General features: G+C 40.5%; 2 protein-coding genes across 2 annotated transcripts in view; one reads left to right on the top strand and one right to left on the bottom strand.

The window, feature by feature from the left end:
- camkmt (calmodulin-lysine N-methyltransferase) overlaps positions 1-19,990 on the bottom strand; it is a 413,773-nt gene extending 393,783 nt beyond the window's left edge. The window contains exons 1-2 of the mRNA XM_028821020.2: positions 19,699-19,990; positions 11,170-11,348 (exon numbers count right to left, since the gene is read on the bottom strand). Coding sequence (XP_028676853.1) covers positions 11,170-11,348; positions 19,699-19,839 — 320 coding nt within the window. The 5' untranslated portion in view covers positions 19,840-19,990. The remainder of the gene's footprint in view (positions 1-11,169; positions 11,349-19,698) is intronic.
- An 89-nt stretch (positions 19,991-20,079) lies between these two features.
- The window catches only part of prepl (prolyl endopeptidase like), a 41,180-nt gene continuing 37,752 nt past the window's right edge, over positions 20,080-23,507 (top strand). The window contains exon 1 of the mRNA XM_051919638.1: positions 20,080-20,305. Coding sequence (XP_051775598.1) covers positions 20,195-20,305 — 111 coding nt within the window. The 5' untranslated portion in view covers positions 20,080-20,194. The remainder of the gene's footprint in view (positions 20,306-23,507) is intronic.

Genomic DNA, 23,507 nt, shown 5'->3' with positions numbered 1-23,507 from the left:
GTGCATTGTTGCAATGTTACTTTTCTTGTTTGTTTATTAAATTACGGATTTTTCAAATGGTCATGTTTTTCCCTGTGCTTAAAACTCATAAAAAAAAAAAGTGTTTACAGCGAGCGGTTTGTAAGGCTATAGCATGAATTCTTGCAATGTTACTTTTCTCTGTTCCAAGGTTTTCTCAGTGTTACTCAATGTTTTTACATATAGTTTACTATTACGCTATGTATTCAATGGTGTAATTAACTATTTTTGTGCTTAAAAATCTTTAAAAAAATATATTTACATACAGTTCATACAGTCTGGAACGGATTAATTGTATTTACATTCAATCCTATGGGGGAAATTACTTCAGGTCATGACCAAATCGGGTTACGACCAGAGTTTTGGAACGAATTACGGTCGTGACCCGAGGTTCCACTGTACATGGTTACAGACATTTGTACTGAAAAACTGTATTAAAACTATGACTTACCCAACATCCTTAAACTCGTTTTTATTTTTTCTTTTGAGATGCTTTTAAATGCCATGGCTGGATCATTTTTAACTGATGAACAGCCAGAGAATTTGCGTATTTCCGTGTCTTTTTCAGCAAATAAAATCTCAAATGGATTTATTTCAGGAGATTGACTTAGAAAATTTTTTTATTGTTTTCTGATAATATTTTGGTTGTGTTGGTATCACTTTTGGAGTTGTTATGTTGCTACATGATAACCTGCAGGCCAATGGGTCTGACAGCATTTTATTGTACACAGACAGACAACACTTTACTGCTCATTTCCACAGTAATTCTATTGCTATAATCATCAACAATAAGTGAATCAGTTTTAGAGTAAGGTATGCACCTAGCAGCAATAATACTACCAGAAACCTTACATACACATGAAATGCTATACCTGGTCTTTTGACCTTAATTTCAAGTTCCAATAAATAATGGAAATATTTTTGTCGCATCAGCTCATAACACATTGTCTCAAAACTCTACTAGCTCAGCTCTGTACTTTTTTTTTTATATCAATTTCTGATGTGATCTTTTTATGTTGCTGAAATTTGCTTCAATCAGTGTGGCCTTTGTAATCAGTCCTTCAAACAATGTATTCTATAAACAGTAAATTGTATTGGTTTAAAACTTGCGCATTTTATGTTTTTTCACTGCTCTGGTAACATTTTTAATAATAATAAATAAATAATAATACATTTTATTTATTTGTAGGTGCCTTTCTAAACACTCAAGGACACCGAACAATAGATAAAACACAGATTATAAACAAAACTAAAATACAAAAATTAAAATCAGACAGAGCAATTGTAATCAAAGAGAAAAAGCAGTCTTAAACAAATGAGTTTTAAGTTTAGATCTGAAAAGTGAAAATGATTCAATATTTCTAAGCTCAGATGGTAGTGAGTTCCAGAGGTGGGGAGCAGAGTAACTGAATGCTGTGCTCCCCATAGTGGTAAGAGGGACAAAGGGGACAGTCAAGTGGATGGAGGAAGAGGATCTAAGGGTATGGGAGGGAATGGCAACATGGAGGAGGTCAGACAGATATGGAGGGCGAGGTTGTGGAGAGCCTTAAAAGTTAACAGAAGAATTTTGAATTGAATGTGGAACTTAACTGGAAGCCAATGAAGCTGCTGCAAAACGGGAGTGATATGGTGAATAGACTGGGTTCTAGTAATGATGCAGGCAGCTGAATTCTGGACCAGTTGAAGCTTATAAAGAGATTTGCAAGAAAGACCAAAGAAAAGGGAATTGCAATAATCCAGACGAGAAGTGATAAGGCTATGAACAAGGAGAGCAGTGGTGTGGGGAGTGAGGGAGGGGCGAATACGATTAATGTTACGCAAGTGGAAATATGCAGACTGGGAGATGTTATTGATGTGGGACTGAAAGGATAAAGTACTGTCAAGGATGACACCCAGACAGAGGAATTATCAATAACAAATGAAAAATGATCAGTTTTGGATAATGTTGATTTTGTACCAATGAGGAGAACCTCAGTTTTGTTACTATATCATTTAAGAAAATTTGAAGAAAACCAGGATTTGATTTCTGCTATGCAATCAATATGTGAGGAGGGTGAAAAGGAAGCAGTAGGTTTGCTAGTGAGACAGAGCTGGGTGTCATCAACATAACAGTGGAAGCTAATGTTATATTTACAAAAGATATTACCAAGGGGAAAGAGTTAAATAATGAAAAGGAGGGGACCAGGACAGAGCCCACCTAAAGTAACAGCAGTGGGTTAGGATGTGAAAATTTTAAGCTGAATAAACTGAGTGCAGCCTGAGAGGTAGGATCTGAACCAATCAAGTGGAGTGTGGGTAATGCCAATCGAAGATAATGTATTGAGAAGAGTAGTGTGACAAATAGTGTCAAAGGCTGCACTCAGATCAAGGAGGATAAGAATAGTAATTAAACCAGAATCAGCTGCCATGAGTCATTAGTAATTTTGATAAGTGCCGTTTCTGTACTGTGGAGGGGACGAAAACCAGACTGGAACTGTTCATACAGATTATTTTGAAATAAATGAGAATGAAGTTGAATAGCCACTATTTGTCTTACCAAATTTAGTTATTTCCCTCTGCTGACCTGTTCATTGCTCTTTGCCAAGTACATGTGTGTTTTTTTTCTTTTTTAAGACATCCTAATTGTTAATGTTACCATGAACATCACTGCACATTTCTATTTGCCTGGTGTGCACAAGGTGGTGTGCTGCTTTTGCAGGTCTTGCCCAGAATTCCAACTGACCCAAATACCCTGGCAATATCCCTCCCCTCTTGTGCTTAACCTTGAGCATCTTAGTATGGACATCCTTGGACTGCCTGAACTGTTTGAAAGGGGACATAAATACATCATCGTCCTGGTAGACTATGCCACCTGGTACAAAAAGAGGCCACATCCCTGAGGGTGGCTAACTCCAAGACAATAGCCGGGAAACTTGTAGGGGTCTTCTTGTGTACAGTGATCCCTCGCTATATCGCGCTTCGTCTTTCGCGGCTTCACTCCATCGCGGATTTTAAATGTAAGCATATGTGAATATATATCGCAGATTTTTCACTGCTTTGCAGATGTCTGCGGTCTACAGTACGTATGCTTCCTCAGTTGATTTGCCCATTTGAATTCAAACAAGGGACGCATTTGAATTCAAACAAGGGACGCTATTGGCGGATGGCTGAGAAGCTACCCAATCACAGCACGCGGTTAAGCTCCTGGGTGCTGTGCTAACTGTCGAGCGTCTCGCGACCATTCTACGAATGGCAAAAGATCTCCAGACATCAGTTGAAGAATGGGACCCGCAAATGATTCGTTCTTTGCAATTTAAAAATGCTCTTGACGGTGCCACGGAAGTGTATAGGAACCTCTTTACACAAATGAAAAAGCAGCGCCAGCAACTGCCCATCACGATGTTCCTTACACGCAAAACACTGCCTAATACGCCTTCAGTGGAAGAAGACGACGGCGGTGCTACACAGTCGCCTGAAGAGGCTCCTTTAGAACAGCTGTGACAGTGCAGTAAATGTCATCGTTATCTGACAAGTTGGTGAGTACCCAAAACTATTTTTCTACGTACTTAGTACATGTATGTACGTTTACTGTAACTGTGCACACATTTTATACAATTTTTTACTTGCATTGTTGGTATTTATTGCCGGTGGCCTGTCTATCATAATGGCTGTAACAAATGTGATATCGGAGACGCTCTACAGTATCTTTAAAATAACATTTTGGTTTTATGTACAGCATTTACATGTTATAGATTTTTCACATATTTTTATATTACCTACTCAATTACAATATGTTTAAAACTGTATTACGTATTAAATAAAACTCCTCAAGGATATACGATACGTATGTTTGTGAGTAGTATATAAACTTTGTTTACATACATAATTTCAACGAATCTTACCTAATAACTAAGAGAATATAAAGGGTTTATGCTGTATAACTGTACAGGGAATATTTATAAACCATGTGGGAGAGTTTATAAGGACTTAAAATATATAAAAATAACCATATAAACATACGGTTTCTACTTCGCGGATTTTCTTATTTCGCGGGTGGCTCTGGAATGCAACCCCCGCGATGGAGGAGGGATTACTGTATCAGCATTCCTTAGGAGGTCCTTATGAACCAGGGGACCTTTCATTACACATACTTTCAAGGAGGTCACAAAATTGCTTTGTATCAACCACCTCAAAACATTCATTTACCATCCCCAGACAAGCGGCCTGGTTGAGCATTTTAAACAGATGCTCAAACAGATGCTGAGGAAGGTGGTGTGAACAGACAGGAAGGACTGGGATCGGCTCCAGCATATCATTTTGTTCGTCTTCCGATAGCCCTGGGGACTGCTCAACCTTGTTTGGGAGGAAGAGGCAGAGCCGCCCACCATAGCATTGCTGAGTACATCTCCAAGTTACACAACCACTTCGTGTGGATCCATCCGATGGTGAAGGAACATCTCGAGGACGACCAGCTGTACAATCAGGGCTCCCACTTTCAAGAATTCTGCCTGGGTGACAGGGTTATGGTACTTGTCCCTACATCACACTCAAAACTCTTGGCCCACTGGCAACAGCCTTATGAGATCCAAGAGTGAAAGGGCTTCATAGATTACCTACTCTATCAGACCAACTGGCATCCAAGGGAATGCGTCTACCATATCAACCTCCCGAAGCCATGGTTTGACCACAATTCTAATGACCCCACGCTGTCGCTCTTTATGAATGCTGGTCAGTTAAACTTTGGGGACACCCTTAAACCCTGGCAGAAGATGGAAATAGGAGCTGTGATCACAGCGGTAGAGGTTGTCACTGATCCAAACCAGGGCCGGACAGCGCCGATCTCCCACAACATAGTTACTGAGGCAGGAGTTGTCATTTGCGAGTCATCTTATCATCTGCTGGAGGGCAAGAAGGCAGAGGTATGATTGTTGCAAGTCACCGCCTGTGATGGTGCGAGTCAGTTCCATGCTCCCGATTCCCTTCAGGAACCTTTTGATCCTGCCACCATCGATAGAATAACTGAGATGAGCCAAGCAAATGAGGATAAACTGTTACAGCAAAGGGTAGGTGTAAAAAGTCATTAGTGCTTTATTAAAACAATCAGAAATTAAAACAATGTTCAAATAAATATTGCAGTGCTTCAAAAATCTTGAATAAATAAATAATTCAATAAAAACACAGAGTTCACGTGAAGGTTAAAAACAAGTCAATAAATAATCCATTAAAACGAGGTTAAACTGACTAGGCCAGACACAGTCTCTTAAAACTCAATCCCCGACCTTACAGGAAAGTTCTTCTGAAGTATCTGGTTGCTCTGCTCCCAGGCTGCTCAGCACGAGCAGTCCTCAGCCCCGTCTTCAGTGCAAGCTTCCTCCCAGTCACACTGGTTTTCTCTCGTTCCTGCCCTTTTCTCTCTTCTGCCACCTTTAACCTCTACCTCTGTTTTTCTTTCTTTCCTGTCTTCATCTCTCCCTTTCTTGTCCTGTGCCAGCTCCTTTTATTTTGCCTTACAGGCCTGATTGACTACGTGGGGGAGGAGCAAAAGCTTTACATTCGTCAAAAATTTTGACCTCTGGTTTTCAACGTATCTCAATGTTTTAGGGTCTCCCCGATACCAAAAACATTGATATCTCAATGATGGTTGTGTGTCTGTGTATCACAGTTTCTTGAGGACGGTCTAGAACTAAAATGGCTGGATGGAAAAATACCAAACTTGAAACTTAAGCCTGTTATGAGATGACGATGTGCCGATTAGTTTATGAGCCAAATCGTGCAAGACAATGAGGAACTCTAGCGGAACCCTCAAATATCATAATTCTGCAATTAATTATGAATTCTTCTTGTCGATTGTTATCGTAATGACCTATTTTATTATTAGAAAGATCAGCATCAGAGCAGTAAATAATTACTGAAATGTTTTATAATAGTTTATGTAACTTTATTCCTAGGGCACAAAGCCTGCTGGTGCGCATGTCCAATTTTTTATTTAAAGACTCGCCCTTTGCCACGGACCATTCATTACACGGTCCATGGTTCAGCCCGCTCATGTTACTCACGAAGCCTTAAGCAACAACTTCCTTTGGCTTAATCAGGTTTCCTGCTTCAATGCCTATCCTATGCTGAGGGCATATCCTCCTGACAGATGTAGCAAAGAAAAAAAACAGCCTTTATGACCCCTAGTGGCTACTGCCTATGTTGCATTATACCCTTTAGACTACATGGGGCCCCAGTGACCTTCCAGTATCTGGAGGATAGACTTCTCCAGCCTCACAATGCCTTGTGTGCCGCCTCCCTCAATGACACTATCACTTATTCCGACACTTGAGAGCAACACCTACTGCACATAACGAACATCCTTCACACCACCCGCGATTCCTACTTGTGAATCAACCCCCAGAAGTGTTATTTCGGGTTGACCGAGGCTAAGTACCTCAGCTATGTGGTGGGCTGAGGACGGATCAAGCCACAGTGATCAAAAGTTACTGCCATTAGTGACTGGCCCCAGCCGCAAACAAAGATACAGGTACAAGCTTTCCTGGGATTCACGGGTTACTAGCGTAAGTTTGTGGCCCACTTCTCCGAGCGAGCTGCACCTCTCACTGGATTGACTAAGAAGAAGGTGCCCAACACAGTGGCATACGTGTTGATTCCAGCAACGGAAGCTGCATTCTGTGACCTCAAAACGGCCCTGATGTCTGCTGTCTTCCAGACCGACATCTCGTAATAATCTGCCGGGACAAAAGGGGGCGCTGCCTCTAATGATTTTGTCTCTTTCGTTCCTTGCAGCGCTGAGAGGTCGTCCAAGGAAGGCACTTAACCCCACCCCTTCTAGTCCAGATGCCATAACGCGCCAGGCATCCTGTTAGGAGGTGTCATTTACTGAACAGAACAACCCACAAGATGGAGCTCTGCTAGAAGCAAAAAAGCTACAACTGTTATTCTGACGATCCCACTGTAGGGACAAACGCTTTCGAGCATCTATTTTTTTTGTTTTTATTTATTTGGCATTTCTGTCTCCAAACAATAAATGGGACTGCCTGGTTGGCACCACAAAAATTTCCACTTGATTTCATTTGATTGGGTGTGTTTTTTTGTGATATAGCCCCTAGTTTCAACATCCTCATGCTTTCATTAACATTTAGACAGTCACAGACTTCTGCGTTGCGTATGGGTTATGTGAGATAATCAGGATTTCCATTATTTTCAATCTGTATCTAAAGTTATCATATCATCAATAAACACCAGTGACTCACTTCCATTGGCAATCATGCATGCCTATGCCATAACAATGCCTCCACCATATTTCACAGATGATGTGGTATGTTACAGATCCTTCTCTTCTGTATATTCTTCTCTATCTATCATTCTGGTACATACTGATCTCAGTTTCCTTTGTTCAAATAAAAATGTTTCAAAACTGGACTGGTTTTATAAATATATTTTCATGCAAAGTCGAATTTGCCCTTCCTATGCTTGAGGATTACCAATGGTTTGCCCCTTGTGGTAAACCCTCTGTATTTACTTTTGTGAAGTCTTCCCTTGATTGTAGACTTTAGCAATGTTAAGCCTACCTCCCAGAGAGTGTTCTTGGTTTTGCTAAATGTCATGAATTGGTTTTTCTGCACCAAGGAAAGAATTCTGCAATCATCTAGCACAGTTGTCTTCTATGGTCATCCAGACCATCTGGTGTTGCTGAGCTCACCAGTGCACTCCTTCTCTTTAAGACTGTACCAGATGGTTGACTTGACCACTCCTCATTTTTCTGCTCTCTCTGTGATGGGTTTGTTTTGTTTTCTCAGCCTGATGATGGCCTGTTTGTACTTGCATGGACAGCTCTTTGGACCTCATATTGAGAGTTCACTGTGAAGGCTTCCAAATGCAAATTCCAAACTTGGAATCAATTCCAGAGCTTCTGCCTGCTTAATAGTTAATGAAATGAGGGAACTGCTGCAACCTGGCTATGAAACAACTTGTCAGTTAATTGTCCAAATACATGCGAGCCCCTGGAAATGGGTGGACCATGTATAAAAATGTCTGTCATTCCTAAATGGCTCATATTATATTTCTGTTAAACCCTACAAATTAATGCTGAAAGCCTACACTTCAATCATGTAATTTTTTTCTTCATTTCAAATTCATTGTGGGGGTGTATAGAGCCAAAATTATGAAAACTGTACAAATACTTATACTTACTTATACACGCACACAATAGTATATATAATGAAGATATATGTGTATATGTGTGTATGAATATATACATTTAGTTATAATTAAATCTATGGCAACTGTTTCAATTGTTGATTATACAGTTTTTGTTTTGGATCACTTGGTAGAAGACGGATCTATTATTATGAGCACCTGACCTTGTACAATAGGTAGTTCAATGGTTTCTGGTTTTTGTTGTTTGTCATATATTGTATCATTTTTTACAAGTTTAGTGTATTTTATTAATCTTTTTACACTCGGTATTGGAAGGTCATGCCCTGAAGAAGAAGTCCTTCGCTGAAATGTGTCGACCAGGCCAACATTGTGCATCATATGGGAATCCTGTGAAACTACTCCCAATTTCATTTAATGCTATATGGTTGTCTAGGCCTTCATGATCGATCTATCTATCTATATATACTGTATATTATTTTTTTAATATAGGTTTTGTACAAACCTAGGACTGATTGGTTCACTTAGTCGTCTCAGTGTTTTTCAATTACTGTATTTATTTTTTATCGTTTTATACTTTTCATTTTTTCCCATTTTCCCCTTTTGTAATACATTCTCTAAAGGTAATTTTTCCGTATCTTTTGGTATGTTTTACAGGCACCTGTAATTTTTCAATTGTTACTTTTCATGGTGTTTATAATTTTCTGTTGTAAAGTCACGTGGCAAATTAAAAGTAGGAACCTTATATATATATTAACCTTATATATATGTTTATTGTAGATTGTTGATTGTAGATTGACTTGTCTTTCTAAAGCATGTAATAGTGAACTTCTGTCTACCTTAGCAAGACATGGCATCCATCCATCCATTATCCAACCCGCTGAATCCGAACACAGGGTCACGGGGGTTTGCTGGAGCCAATCCCAGCCAACACAGGGCACAAGGCAGGGAACCAATCCTGGGCAGGGTGCCAACCCACCGCAGGACACACACAAACACACCCACACACCAAGCACACACTAGGGCCAATTTAGAATCGCCAATCTACCTAACCTGCATGTCTTTGGATTGTGGGAGGAAACCGGAGCGCCCGGAGGAAACCCACGCAGACACAGGGAGAACATGCAAACTCCACGCAGGGAGGACCCGGGAGGCGAACCCAGGTCCCCAAGTCTCCCAACTGCGAGGCAGCAGCGCTACCCACTGCGCTGCCCGACATGGCATATATAGAATTGTATTGTTTATTGGGAATATGCTGTATATATTATTTGAATAAGAAAATAAAAAGGGAAGATATTATATGCTGTTGCTACTATGTACTATGTCTTCATGAGGTAACATTTGAATGCTGTCTTGTTAGGAGTCATCCAGCCTTCAGACCTTATCTCCAAGTCAAACCACCTGGATACAGGTAGAGGAACAAAAACAGGGACTCAGACAAGAAACACACTCTTCCTGCTGTTTTACAGCAGATCTTTGTTTGAGGTTGACGTTGTCCCATTCACCACTCTTTGTTCCAAGGTAAACCAGCATTACAAGCCAAAGAAAGAAGTATTTATTTAGAATGTTCAAGTGTTTTGTCCTGTGCCACTTGTTCTTAGGAGTGTGTGTGTTTTTAGGCTAATATTACACTTGAAATAGGAAAACCTATTCTTCAGGTAGCATGTACCCTTTGCAAAATACAATGCCCCAAACAAAGTTGAACAAAATCTACATTTTCCATATTTCCATTTGCTTTGCATGGACACTTTTATTTCCTTTAAACCTAAACACATATAAATCAGGATTACAAGCAGCCTTGAAATGAATCCTGCACAATGGATTATAAATGCATAAACGAATGCACACAGTGATAACTTATACCTGATGCTGTTAAGGCAGGTTTGAGTAAATACAATGTATGTATGTACTGGAGTATGCAGATTCTGAAAAAAAAATTAATAAAAGAACAAATAAAAAGTCAAAAATGCCTTAAATGGTTTTTATCTCAGATGTAAATTGCATGAGTATGCAGAAAAATTGATGACTTCACTGCCCCAATATTTTTGAAAAACTTCATATGTATATTCTTTACAATTACAGATTATGCAACATTTTCAAAGCCCAGGACAAAAATCAGCATTGTTGACTATTATGGCAAACTTGTGACCTAAAGAGCAAAATCTGAGCCATGGGGAAACATGCCCCGCAAAAGAGCAGTTAATTCCAATCAATCTTCTATTTGAAGTCACTCCATAGTGTTAGAGTTTGTAATGAATTAGCTAGCTTAGACCACCCATATTTGCTGGGTTTACTTCCCTATCAACTACAGAAAGGTACTCATTATTGTCATGAGTTCTGGTGTTCTGGAGTTTTTCAATCTTTGCATTTTTTTTTTTTACTTTAGTTCATTCTCTTGTTAAGAGCCTCAGCATTTACTCAGAAACAGATTACTAATGAGGTCTAAATTAAAATATTTACAAACAGTGGAGTACCTAACTTTGTTTTCTTCATGAAGCAGTTGTTGGAATTTTAAAAAATGAGTAATAAAATATGACTATGTACAGTATTTCAATTTCATACGAGGTACCTCCTTCTGTCTGGAATGTTGATTCTTATCATTAACAAATGAAGAATCAAGAGATACACCAGAATGCTTTTTTGTTAGCTCAATAAAGTGCAGTATACACTGGTAGAAATTTCTGAGGTAAAAAAATGACAGGAGAAGTTAGCCATCTTTTTAAATACTGAAAATCAATTGCTTCATAGTAAGAAGCTAGTGAGAACACAGTAATCCAGTTCTAAGACTATGAACCTTTGCAGAATATTAATCGAATAAGAAGTTAAATAAGATTGTGTGTGCATTAGATGTAAATGGAATGCAATGGGAAGCTCAGCTTAGCTCCACTTTAAATACTATTAAATAAACTACTGGCCTCAAACTAGTTCTAATGAAAAGTATGCCAAAAAGTACACAATGCAAAAGATGCTGACCCCAGCAATGTCATGAAGCATCCCGATTATCTTGTCTCTCACCTGAGAAAGGCACTGTATTGAGGAAATGTAGCACTTCTGCATTCAAACCATGCACCATTGCTCCTCCCCTCTTCTTCTTTGAAGCTTGCTGGTGTTCTCTTGAATAAGTTGAAGGAGTAAAACCGTCGGATCGAAATCTCCTGTGTCGCATTACCGTCAACATGCTGTTGCCTTAAAACCTTTAAACAAACAGAAAAGGCATGGGTTACCTGGGGATCTAATCCCACAGAGTATAAAACACAAACATCCCAGGGGACCATTCTAAACTGCTTATGCCATATAAACATAATATTGAAGGTTGGTTTATTCCACTCCTAAAACAATAACATATCTCTGTTATACTGTACTTCTGCTTTAAGGCTGAGGTTCTCAATATTCAGTCCTCAGGGCCCAATGTGGCTGCAGGTTTTTCTTGCAGCCAGTTTCTAAATCAGTCAGTCATTGTTACCTTTAATTGATTTCATTGTTTAATTAGCCGACACATTTTTTTCCTTTTATTTTGTGTTTATTGCACCGTTGTCATATTCTAGAACATTAAGACATACTGTATTGTATTTTTCTGTATCTTGAAATTCTTAAATTAGATTGCTTTCTTAATTGTATCTAAATACAGACAATTAATGTTGAGCAGAGCATACACCAGTGAAAATGACTCTGAAAGGAGCAACTGCTTCAATGTTACCCATTTGTGTGCTTACTTGTAAATAATTGTCTAAATGACAAAGACGTTTTATAAATATATCAAATTTATTTATTTACTTAAAAGGAAAAAGAATGAGTTCTTACACATCTAAAATACATATATACATTCTGGCTTCATTCAGTAAAAATATGGCATGTTTGGTAGATTTTGACCTGCCATGTTTCAGTGATGTTTGTGTTTGGCATCAGCTTCATACTACTGTGGACAATCCTGCACTTCCTATTGCCCACTTACGGGTATTCCCGGTCTAAAGATGTCTGTTGATTCTGATTATCTGGACTATTTACAATTTGTCAATGGTAGTTTGGAGGATAAAATAGTTGTTGAAACAGACTGCTATGCTGAGCAGTCACGGTAAACCATTCCGCTTGTTGTATTCACTTGGAAGCCTGTCGCTGCAGATGACATGTGGGTTTTTCAGTCGCTTGATACTGCAGGGCAGAGTAGGTAAACCAGTCTAAAGATGGTACTGGTCCACGAAACAATTTTTGCAGTATTCCGTATTCATTACGGAATACCTGTGTTTCACAAATAATGGTGACTATAATGAACTCAATCATCCAGCGCTGAAAAAACTGGGTTGTGCATTAGGCAATCACTAAAAATATGCAGAAAAATTATATACATCTCTCTATTATAAAAGAAATCTTGTGAGGGAGACTAGGGAGATGAGATGTGATCTTCACAGAAGATAATTTGACATCCCGCGAGAGACACTTTAACGTCACGCGAGACAAGGCAGTTAGACAACATTTAAATCAAGTTCACGGACATCTAAACTAGCAGTTGTTGGAATGCTTTTGGCAGACACGCTTCATGTGCTCCCAGCTCTTAAAACAACAACAAGCGACAAGCAGAACACGCAGCTCACCAGCAGATGATCAGACCGCTTCTCCTTAGCATGTATTCAGCCCCCCCAAAAACGAGAGCGGCAGAGATGCAAAGTGGCAAAAGGACAGCTGCTGTGCAGGCTTTTAAATGATCGACGCACAGCGCGACAAACAAAACACGCAGCTCACCAGCAGCAGAAAGACAGCAGCTGATCCGACGGCATCTCCTTAGCATACGTTCAGCCGCAGCCCCTTCACAACGCAAGCAGCGTTATACATCCTGCAAGAAAGAGATTTAACCACGCCTGTGGCCAGAAATAAAGGACAAGTATTGTTTTTACAAAAGTTTTAAAGTAAAAGTGAAAATAATGCATATGTAACAATTTCCATGAAAATAATCTCTTTAAATTGTAGATCCGGTAAACCAAACACAGGGGGTGGGCGAGCGAAGCAAGCAGGGGGCGGAGCCCCCTAGTAATATACTGTATATATAAAATTTTCTTCTTCTTTTGGCTGCTTCCATTAGGGGTTGCCACAGTGGATCATCCTTTTTATTATATATATATATATATATATATATATATATATATATATATACACACACACACACACACACACACACACAGTGGGTATTGCAGCCATTTGCTAAAATCATTTACATTAATTTTTTTCCTCATTAATGTACACACAGCACCCCATATTGAGAGACAAAAAAAAGAATTTTTGAAATTGTTGCAGATTTATTAAAAAAGAAAAACTGAAATATCACATGGTCCTAAGTATTCAGACCCTTTGCTCAGTATTTAGTAGAAGCACCCTTTTGAGCTAATACAGCCATGAGTCTTCTTGGGAAAGATGCAACAAGTTTTTCACACCTGGATTTGGGGATCCTCTGCCATTCCTCTTTGCAGATCCTCTCCAGTTCTGTCAGGTTGGATGGTAAACGTTGGTGGACAGCCATTTTTAGGTCTCTCCAGAGATGCTCAATTGGGTTTAAGTCAGGGCTCTGGCTGGGCCATTCAAGAACAGTCACAGAGTTGTTGTGAAGCCACTCCATTATTTTAGCTGTGTGCTTAGGGTCATTGTCTTGTTGGAAGGTAAATCTTCGGCCCAGTCTGAGGTCCTTAGCACTCTGGAGAAGGTTTTTGTCCAGGATATCCCTGTACTTGGCCGCATTCATCTTCCCCTCAATTGCAACCAGTCGTCCTGTCCCTGCAGCTGAAAAACACCCCCACAGCATGATGCTGCCACCGCCATGCTTCACTGTGGGGACTGTATTGGACAAGTGATGAGGAAGTGGGACAAGTGTCGGAAGCCTCTCCTCAGTGCAAGACACATGACAGCCCGCATGGAGTTTGCTAAAAGACACCTGAAGGACTCTGAGATGGTGAGAAATAAGATTCTCTGGTCTGATGAGACCAAGATAGAACTTTTTGGCCTTAATTCTAAGCGGTATGTGTGGAGACAACCAGGCACTGCTCATCACTTGTCCAATACAGTCCCCACAGTGAAGCATGGCGGTGGCAGCATCATGCTGTGGGGGTGTTTTTCAGCTGCAGGGACAGGACGACTGGTTGCAATCGAGGGACAGATGAATGCAGCCAAGTACAGGGATATCCTGGACAAAAACCTTCTCCAGAGTGCTAAGGACCTCAGACTGGGCTGAAGGTTTACCTTCCAACAAGACAATGACCCTAAGCACACAGCTAAAATAACGAAGGAGTGGCTTCACAACAACTCTGTGACTGTTCTTGAATGGTCCAGCCAGAACCCTGACTTAAACCCAATTGAAATGGCTGTCCACCAACGCTTACCATCCAACCTGACAGAACTGGAGAGGATCTGCAAGGAGGAATGGCAGAGGATCCCCAAATCCAGGTGTGAAAAACTTGTTGCATCTTTCCCAAGAAGACTCATGGCTGTATTAGCTCAAAAGGGTGCTTCTACTAAATACTGAGCAAAGGGTCTGAATACTGTGATATTTCAGTTTTTCTTTTTTAATAAATCTGCAACAATTTCAAAAATTCTTTTTTTTGTCTGTCAACATGGGATGCTGTGTGTACATTAATGAGGAAAAAAATTAATTTAAATGATTTTAGCAAATGGCTGTAATATAACAGAGTGAAAAATTGAAGGGGGTCTGAATACTTTCCGTACTCACTGTGTATATATATATATATATATATATATATATATATATACACACACACACACACATACACTAGTTGATTACCCAGTGGCTTCGCTCACCGAGTGCAAGGGAAAAAACTAAAATGTAGTCTATAAGCTATTAAACAGTAAAACATTAACATTTAAGAAATAATGATATATTGAGCACTACTGGAGTGGTCTCGGGTAAACTACATTTTAAAGGCGCTATAACACAACAGGTAAGTAGTAGATCCCTTGTGAAAGGTGCTACACGACCGCTGTGGTATAGAAATTACATTTTCTATGTGATCGTCCAAATTTTTGCCTGACAACCTTGCACTACATGCCTGTGATTTACTTATTAAAATAATTAATCACAAAAGCAACCTTGAATGTTGTGGGGTTTTAGTGACCCGAACTTACCTTAAGGGACAGTAAGTAGTTGTGCAGAGCAATTTACAAACAGAGTCCTGCTTTGATGGCGCCGATTACACTCATTCGCAAAGATTTCCACTCTCCCAGGAACCGACGGGGGACTTGAAGTGTCACAAACAGTGCGAGAAGAGAGGACACTGCCTGAAACTGCGAAGAAGCCCGACATTCCGCACCTCCCAGCGTCCACTTTGTTCTCATGACCCCTTGCAGCTGAAGGCGGTCTCGTCTTCACATTGTTTACAGCTCGGCACAGTTAAAAAGTAGAAAGACGCAAAGCTGTTTTCCTCATCTCTTCTACTATCAAGTACTGCCAACTAAGAAAAAGTTACAATGTGGCAGTTTCAGCGACAGTCAAGTGGATGAATAAATAAAACTTCTCTGTCAGAACGCGCCTGGCTAGTTCCTGTATTATAATATGTTCTGTGGTCATAGGTAATTTCCATATCATGTGGTCATATGTAATTTCCGTTTCAAACGTAAAAAGAATATCATATATATAAATATATATATATATATATATATATACACACACACACACACACACACACACACACATACACGCGCGCACACACATGGACTCTCCATTACTGAGCAAATTATTAGCAACACTTGTACACCTGACACACTATCTGATCAGCCAGTCATGTGGCAGAAGTGCAATACATAAAAATCATGCAGACACAGGTCAGCACCAGAATGGGAAAAAAATGTGATCTCAGTGATTTCAGACAGCGATTTTTGGTGTCAAACAAGCTGGTTTGAGTATTTCTAGAACTGCTGATCTCATGAAATTTTCATGCCCCAGTCTGTATATTTCACTCAGAATTGTGCGAAAAACAAAAAATATCCAGCGAGACAAAGTTGTATGGATAGAAATGCTTTGCTGATTAGCTAATTAAGAAGAGAATGGCCAGACTGGTTCAAGCTTACAGAAATGCTACGGTAACTCAAATAATCAATGGTGGAGTTCAGAAAAGAAGTTGAAATTTGAGGCAGATGGGTTACAACAGCAGAACCCCACGTTAGGTCCCACTCCTGTCAGCCAAGAACAAAAACCTAAGGCTGTAGTGAGCGCAGGCTCACCACTACGGGACAGTTGAAGACTACAAAAAGATAGACTGGTCTGATGAATCGCAATTTCTGCTAAGGCACACAGATCATAAGGTTGGAATTTGGCATCATCAACATGAATCCATTCACCCAACCTGCCTTGTGTAAACTGAGGAGGCCAGTGGTGGTGGTAGTGTAATGGTGTGGAGAATATTTTCTTGGCATATTTTGGGTGCATTAATACCAATCAATCATAACCTGAATGTTACGGCCTAGTTTAGTATTGTAGCTGACCATGTGCCATAATTCACCCATCTTCTAATGGCTACATCCAGCACGATAATGCACCACATCACAAAGCAAAAGTCATCTCCAACTGGTTTCATAAACATGATGATGAGTTTAGTGTTCTTCATTGGACTTCCCAATTTTTAACCACATGTAGGAAAAGTGGACCAAGAGCATTAGCAATATTCCTAACGAATGTCAGAGAAACAAAAAGCAAAACTTCTGCCTTACAGTATGTTCATTTAGGTGGAGAAAATTATTTGTCATTCATCATTTAATATCATTCAGGCAGTCAACCAATTTAGTTTCTGAAACTTTATTACCGGTATTTTGCCATAGAGCAAGATACAGCAAAGTGTCATTTGCCTAACAGTGAAGTGCACGGTTATGACACGGAACAATTGATCCAAGTGGGAGCATATAAAGGGCAAAAAGTGTGATGCCAAAATGGACCCTTGAGGGTCTCCACATGTCACAATGGCAGAGGAAGAAGAAAACTTACCAATAGTAACAGAAAAAGATAACTACTTAAAATAGGTTTTAAACCAGGCAATGGACATCGATCCCCACCACATGCTCCAACCAATCTATTAAAACGGCACAGTCAATTGTGCCAAAGGCAGCCTGGCAAAGTCAGAAAGGCACACTTCCCCACATTAATTGCCAGCAATAGGTCAATGGTCAGTCTCAACAGAGTGGATTATGTGTTATGGAAGATGGTCTTGTGAAAAAGAGCAATTTTAACCTCTTGTATCCCATTAGAGGGTGGAAGAGCCGGTGTTGATTTGATGTGGCATGAACTACTTCAATTCCTTCTGATCATTCTTGCTGAAGACACTTATTGGTTTAATCTTTAATATAAGGGTGTCATTTCCCGCACAAAATATGGTCCAAAAACGGCCTAAAAATTTGTGTTTCTCTGGTCTAGAAGGCCAAAAATTAGGGTGGGACGAAAAGCTCCAAACCTTGTACAACTAGAAATAAACATGGGTCACACACTATCATATGGGGAGGTTTTTCTCGTACAGATGAGTCAGGAGGCACCAGAAAAAAAAAAAAAAAAACAACTGAAATGATTTCTAAGCATTCAAATGTAATTCCATAAACACAATATTGTTCATTTCCAGCAGTAAAAGCCCTCAGAAGGACTATTAATGTCTATACTTTAAAATCTGTTTAAAGGTATATTAATAAAAAGTGTCAATTTCAATCAAAAATATGACCATTTGCAGGTGTGTCCAAACATTTGACTGGTAGTGTACAGTATATATTTAAAGAAAACTGTGATTGAACACAAAAGAAGCACACCTGAGGGTGTATCTCACTTTACAGACTGTGCACGAAACCGAGACATTAAATTTAGAAAGCTGAATAAAAGGCAGAAATGGGTCGTTTAAATCTTATTAGTTAGCATGAAACCCTGCAGCCATACCAGTTCTCTAGTATATGACTCATAATGAATTTTCCCCCTTTTATCTGCTCATCTTTAATCCTTTAAACCAGTGGTGGGCAAACTCAGTCCCGGGGGCACACTGTGGCTTCAGGTTTTTGTTCCAACCAGATTCATAATCAGAGACAACACCTGATAACACTGATCTCATTTAATTAGCTGGTCATTTTTTTCTCTTCTCTTATTCTACATTAAGATAAGCACAGCAGCATGACTTTTACATTTATAAGACATTTAGAAATATTTCTATATTTGCTATAGACTTAAATTATTAACCCTCTTCTGTTGATTTCATTATATTTTGCCCTTTCTCTGTGCAGTTTGCACCCTTCATTGTATCCTAATAATGACAACCAGCAGAGCAGACACCAGGCAAACAACACTGAATAATCAAAGGCTGCAACTACTTTAGCGTTAGACCCACTAATTAGAAATAATGAATTAATTAAATAAATAGAACACCCAGCAAAAAATAGAATGAAATCATGATGAAAATATTATTAAAAAGAAAAAAAATACATTATTCCCATATAACTGCTTGGTACATTTTAATATACTGTATATTAAAACCAGTTTTCTAATTTCTGTTTTCAGTTTTTTTTGTTTTTTCAGTTTTCTAATTTTCTAATTTTCTAATTTCTACATTTTTCCCAAAACACAGCACCTGGCAAATAACAGTTCACTTTATTAGCCCAGAAGTCCAATTAAAAATAGAAGCTGGTTGGAACAAAAACCTGCAGCCACAGTGGGCCCACAGGACCGACATGAGAACCCCTGCTTTAAACCAGTAGTGGGTAAAGTCGCTCTTGGAGGGCCGCAGATTTTTGTTCCAACCCATTTACTTAATAAGAAGCACTTATTGCTCAAGTAACACTTCTGCTACAATTTAGTTGTCTTGCTTGTTAAGATTTTTAAACAGTACAGTATTGCTTATTTTAGTCTTAAGCAGCTGTCTTTTCGGGTGTTTGCTCCAATAGAATGCAAACCACAAAAGAAACCAGCATTTCTCCATTTAGCTTGTTTCCTTGTGTGTGTGTATTTATCGTGCATTATTTAATTCAATATTTGGGTGTAAAGTGAAGAGAAAAAAGTGAAGGACTGAGAATTACTCCTCCATTTTAGACTTCAAATCATTTTTATGATATCCTTAGAAAGGAAAAATATCGAGGATATGAGAATGACCTGACAGCAGAGTTAAAGCACTAACATGCCATGAAATTAAATTATTGACAAGGCCCGTTTTCTAATTAAGCAAATGGGTTGGATCAAAAACCTACAGCTACTGCGGCCCTCCAGCAAAGACTTTACTCACCCCTGCTTTAAACCGAAACTGCAGCTATCTGTTGATGAGTACACTCTGCCTCAGTAGGCAATTGCCATTTGTAAGAAAACTTCAGGTCTTTCTATTACAGGTGAATTCAGCAATCCAGATGTGGTTTGACGGATTTCATTCTATCCGGCCGCCTGTGTGCAATTACCATTCCCGCTGTCTCGGAACGACGAGAAGCCCTACACCTGTTACATTTGCAGGCTCCCGCGGCTCAGGTATCACTCGTCGCACCTGTAGCAGCAGTGGGAGGTGCCTAATGCTCACAGGGGGCGGGCAAACACCACCATCGTACCTGCCTCAGCAGAGCCCATCTTTTCTGCGCCAGGTCGGGTCTGCTCTGCTCCGTCCCGCCTCTTCGACTTCGGTCCGTCTGTGACGCCGAAACCGGTTTGTGACTGAAGTCAGGAGAAGGTTTGTTCGGGTAGTCCTCCATGGGTAGGCGCCCGCCGTAGCTTAGTTCTTCTCTGGTTTGTCTGACTGCAGGTCACTCCTATAACGCCGCTGCTTAAGACCACTATGAGTCCGGCGGGACTGCCGCAGGTTGGCACGCTACTTCCTTATACAATACTTTTTGTTACTCGGAGAGCCAGTCTACAGCAATTGATCGACGGCACAATCGAACGCCAGTTGTTCTTACTGGCGACTTGCAGAGAAAAGCGACTGCCGTGGTCTTGTGATGTCATCGAGGTGCGCCCTGTGTTTTGTTGCAGGCTCTTCGCACGTGCTGTGTCACAGCCTCACTGGGCAGTCTGGACTGCGCTGGCGTGTAGGGCAGCAGGGCGTCTTCAATGTTTCTGTCAGCGTTCAGGCGGACGTTGGGCGCTGGCACGCGCTGCTTATCAGGGCGAAGGGAGTGCGGAACACTAGGACAGCTCGTCAAACGGAACCTCTCAACTCAGGTAGGAGCACCACAAGACTGTCAAGATGAAGTTCTCCGCGCTTCAGAGTTGCACACTAGTGTATGTGCCGTTTGGAATACTAAGGGGTGGTGAAAACCAAAAATCAATTCTCGAAATTCCGCAGGGTTCGTAGTATTATTAATAAAAGTTAAAATGTAAGCAACATAAGATTTTCAGTCATTTCAATTAAGTTAGGTCGATTATTATCCTAGATGGAAATGTGTTTGCTGCAGGAAATTACAAAACATAAGGCATTGCTACAAAGGTACAAGAAAATAAGCCAAAGACGCAGCAACCGAAAACTTGTGTTATAATTATACACTTAGACAAGATTAGCGCAAAGAAGAATAAATTACCCGTAACAGTACACAAGGTAAGAATTCAGCAGTAACAGACTTAAATGCTTGTATTTCTAAGACAAAGTGTTTGTTTTTAGGTGTCTTGCTTATTACCCTTTGGAAACTAAACTGCAGTCTGATGACAACAAATGAAATTTAGGAAAAAGAGATTGGGGCAGTGTGACAGGACGGAGTTGGCCTTCTTTGTACAACATCATTTATTTCTATAGCACATTTTCATACCCAAAATGTTGATCAAACGTTTACAAGACGTCAAAAGCCAAGAAAAATTACCCCTTTTATTGGCTAACTAAAAAGATTACAATATGCAAGTTTTCGAGGCAACTCAGGCCCCTTCTTCGTTGCCCCTTCTTCAGGCAATCTTGCCTGAAGAAGGGGCCTGAGTTGCCTTGAAAGCTTGCATATTATCTTTTTAGTTAGCCATTATGAATGTAGAGAAAAGCCAAGCAAAATGACACCTTTTATTAGCTAACACGGTATAACACCCTAGTACTACAAGACGTCAAAGAAATAGTTACAAGAAAAGAAAAACAAAATAGATAATATGTAACATGCAAAAAATAAACCAATGTGCATTATGTGTATGTTTGTGTGTATATATATATCTCCCTTCCCTGACAGTTAACATTTGAATGGCAGAAACCGTTTACTCACAAAACATACTTAATATGTGCAAGATTTACAGGAATGTCTAAACCTGTTCGCCATCATGTTCAACACATGTACCGTATGCGGCACATTAAATTGTGCACAAAAATTGTATATAAGTATATGCATAGCAGTACCATTAGTGTTAACAGAGTTTTGACTCGCCCTGTATTTTAATGCTAGGAGGCACCAGTGAGCCCCAAACTCCAAAACATGAACACACCAACTCAATCCCGGGTTCCAGTAGAATGTGTTTTATTACAGTTACCTAATATTCACAAGAACAAGTTGTCTCGTCTCGTCTCTCCTCCAGTTGAGTGTTGCCTTCCTTCCTCCAACTCATCTGGACAAGGCAGCACCGTCCCTTTTATTGAGGAATGGGGCATACTTCCAGTAATGTGACATATCCAGGTGGAAGCACTTCCGGGTTATGAGAAACCCAGACAGGTCCTTCCCTGGCAGAGCCCCCTGTCGTCCTCCAGGGATCCCTACCGGGCTGCTCCTCCAGACTCTTTAACTTCCATGCAACCCTGTGGGTGATCAAACTGGGACTCTAAATGAGGGACACTGCCACCTACTAAAATAGGGGATGAACTGCTCCCTGCCTTGCTCTCCTGCCAGTTCTTGTACTTGTCGGGCATCCCACCCAGGATGGGGATCATAAGGTGTCTCAACCAGGTATTGCCCCCTATAGTCCATCCTTCCATTATCCCAGCCAGGTAAGGACTCCACCTCCATTCTTAGCGGGATCCCCAACCATCATCTGGGGTATCTACTCTATATAGTAGAATCCTTATATATATAGCATTGTAGCACCGCACAGTCCCTGACAGTGGGTGTCTGGGTGCGCGGCTGAAGAACATCTTGGTAGGCAGTTGCTGGCGCTGTCTTTTCATATGCGTGAGGAGGCTTTTATAGGGTATTGCCATCTTTGTTCATATCCAAGAGTTTCACCTTCTCCTGGATGGTAAGCATCTTCCTCCGGCGCTTAGTTTCATTGTCAGAAGGCTTAGAAAAAGCAGCACGTTTAGGAGCCATCGTGGGGCTTAGATAAAAGTTCTCAGAAAGCGCATGCGTAGTGACGTAAGCGTGTATGAGGAAAAATCACGAAAGTCGAAGCGTGATCTAGCGAGGGATCACTGTATGTTGGAAGGATTTGGTAAACAACATGAAGATATGAACAGAGGAATGATGGTTGTTGTGATGGTTAAAGCAAGGAACTGCAGTTTGGGCATGTATGCAGAATGGGAGACAACAGTTTGATGAAGACAGTGAAGCTTGGTAGGGCAGAAGGGGTGAGAAAAATAGGAATATGGCTGGTTGATATCAAGGATTGAACCATCTTGGGCATTCAACAACCAGTTCATATGGCTCGGCTCACATGAGGAAAGAAGTATGTTCAAGAAAGAAGGTTGCCCCTGTTGGCCTCAAGGGTCCATAGTATTATGGAGTGATTGCAGTGCTGATCCTATGGATTTATGCTTATTGTATGCTCTTTTAGGTGGCTTGCTATCCTTAAAAGGATTGTATGTTGTTGCCGCACAAGATAGAATTGGTTAGCGACATTGCAGGCTTGCCATTTATAAAGGCATGCCTGCTGCTGGCTCTGAAACTGCTCGTTTGCATGATGTAATACCAGCTCATGATCTCGTCCACAGACTTTCACAACTTGTCTGCGCCATTACATTGTCATCTCATCCATCTCCTTGAAACGGCGCACAACTCTTCAAAATGGTGGAGTGATCTTCTTTTCCAATGTGGCCATGCAGCCAGTGACCAGGGCACATTGGGAGTGGTCTTGATCACTTTGCTGTCAGGTGTTGCAGCAGAGGTGTTAAGTGTGGAACATGTGATACAGCAGAGGTGTTAAACACCACTTCTCTGTGGTAATCCGTTTGATTGTAAGTGAGCAGGTAAACCTTGTTAGGAGCTGCAGATGTTGTAGTCTCTGGGCTGTTTCTTTTCACTGAACTAATGCTGCAGACAGCATTCCAGGTCAGTGTCTCAGCTTCTAAACTCTCCATCCACCGCTGTCCTGTGTCGCCTCGGCTATCTGCCTTGCCCTTTTCCTGCACAGTTATAGCACCAGCCCTGCTTCACATGGCTCACCTGAGGTCAGTGACGACTCAATATGGCACACTTTTTTTCCAGCTTCATGAGCCAGAATCACAGGCCGTGCCCATGCAACCAGGTCA

This window comes from Erpetoichthys calabaricus, chromosome 15 (genome assembly GCF_900747795.2).
Source record: "Erpetoichthys calabaricus chromosome 15, fErpCal1.3, whole genome shotgun sequence".
Taxonomy (NCBI): domain Eukaryota; kingdom Metazoa; phylum Chordata; class Cladistia; order Polypteriformes; family Polypteridae; genus Erpetoichthys; species Erpetoichthys calabaricus.
This window is presented reverse-complemented; position numbering and strand designations above follow the sequence as displayed.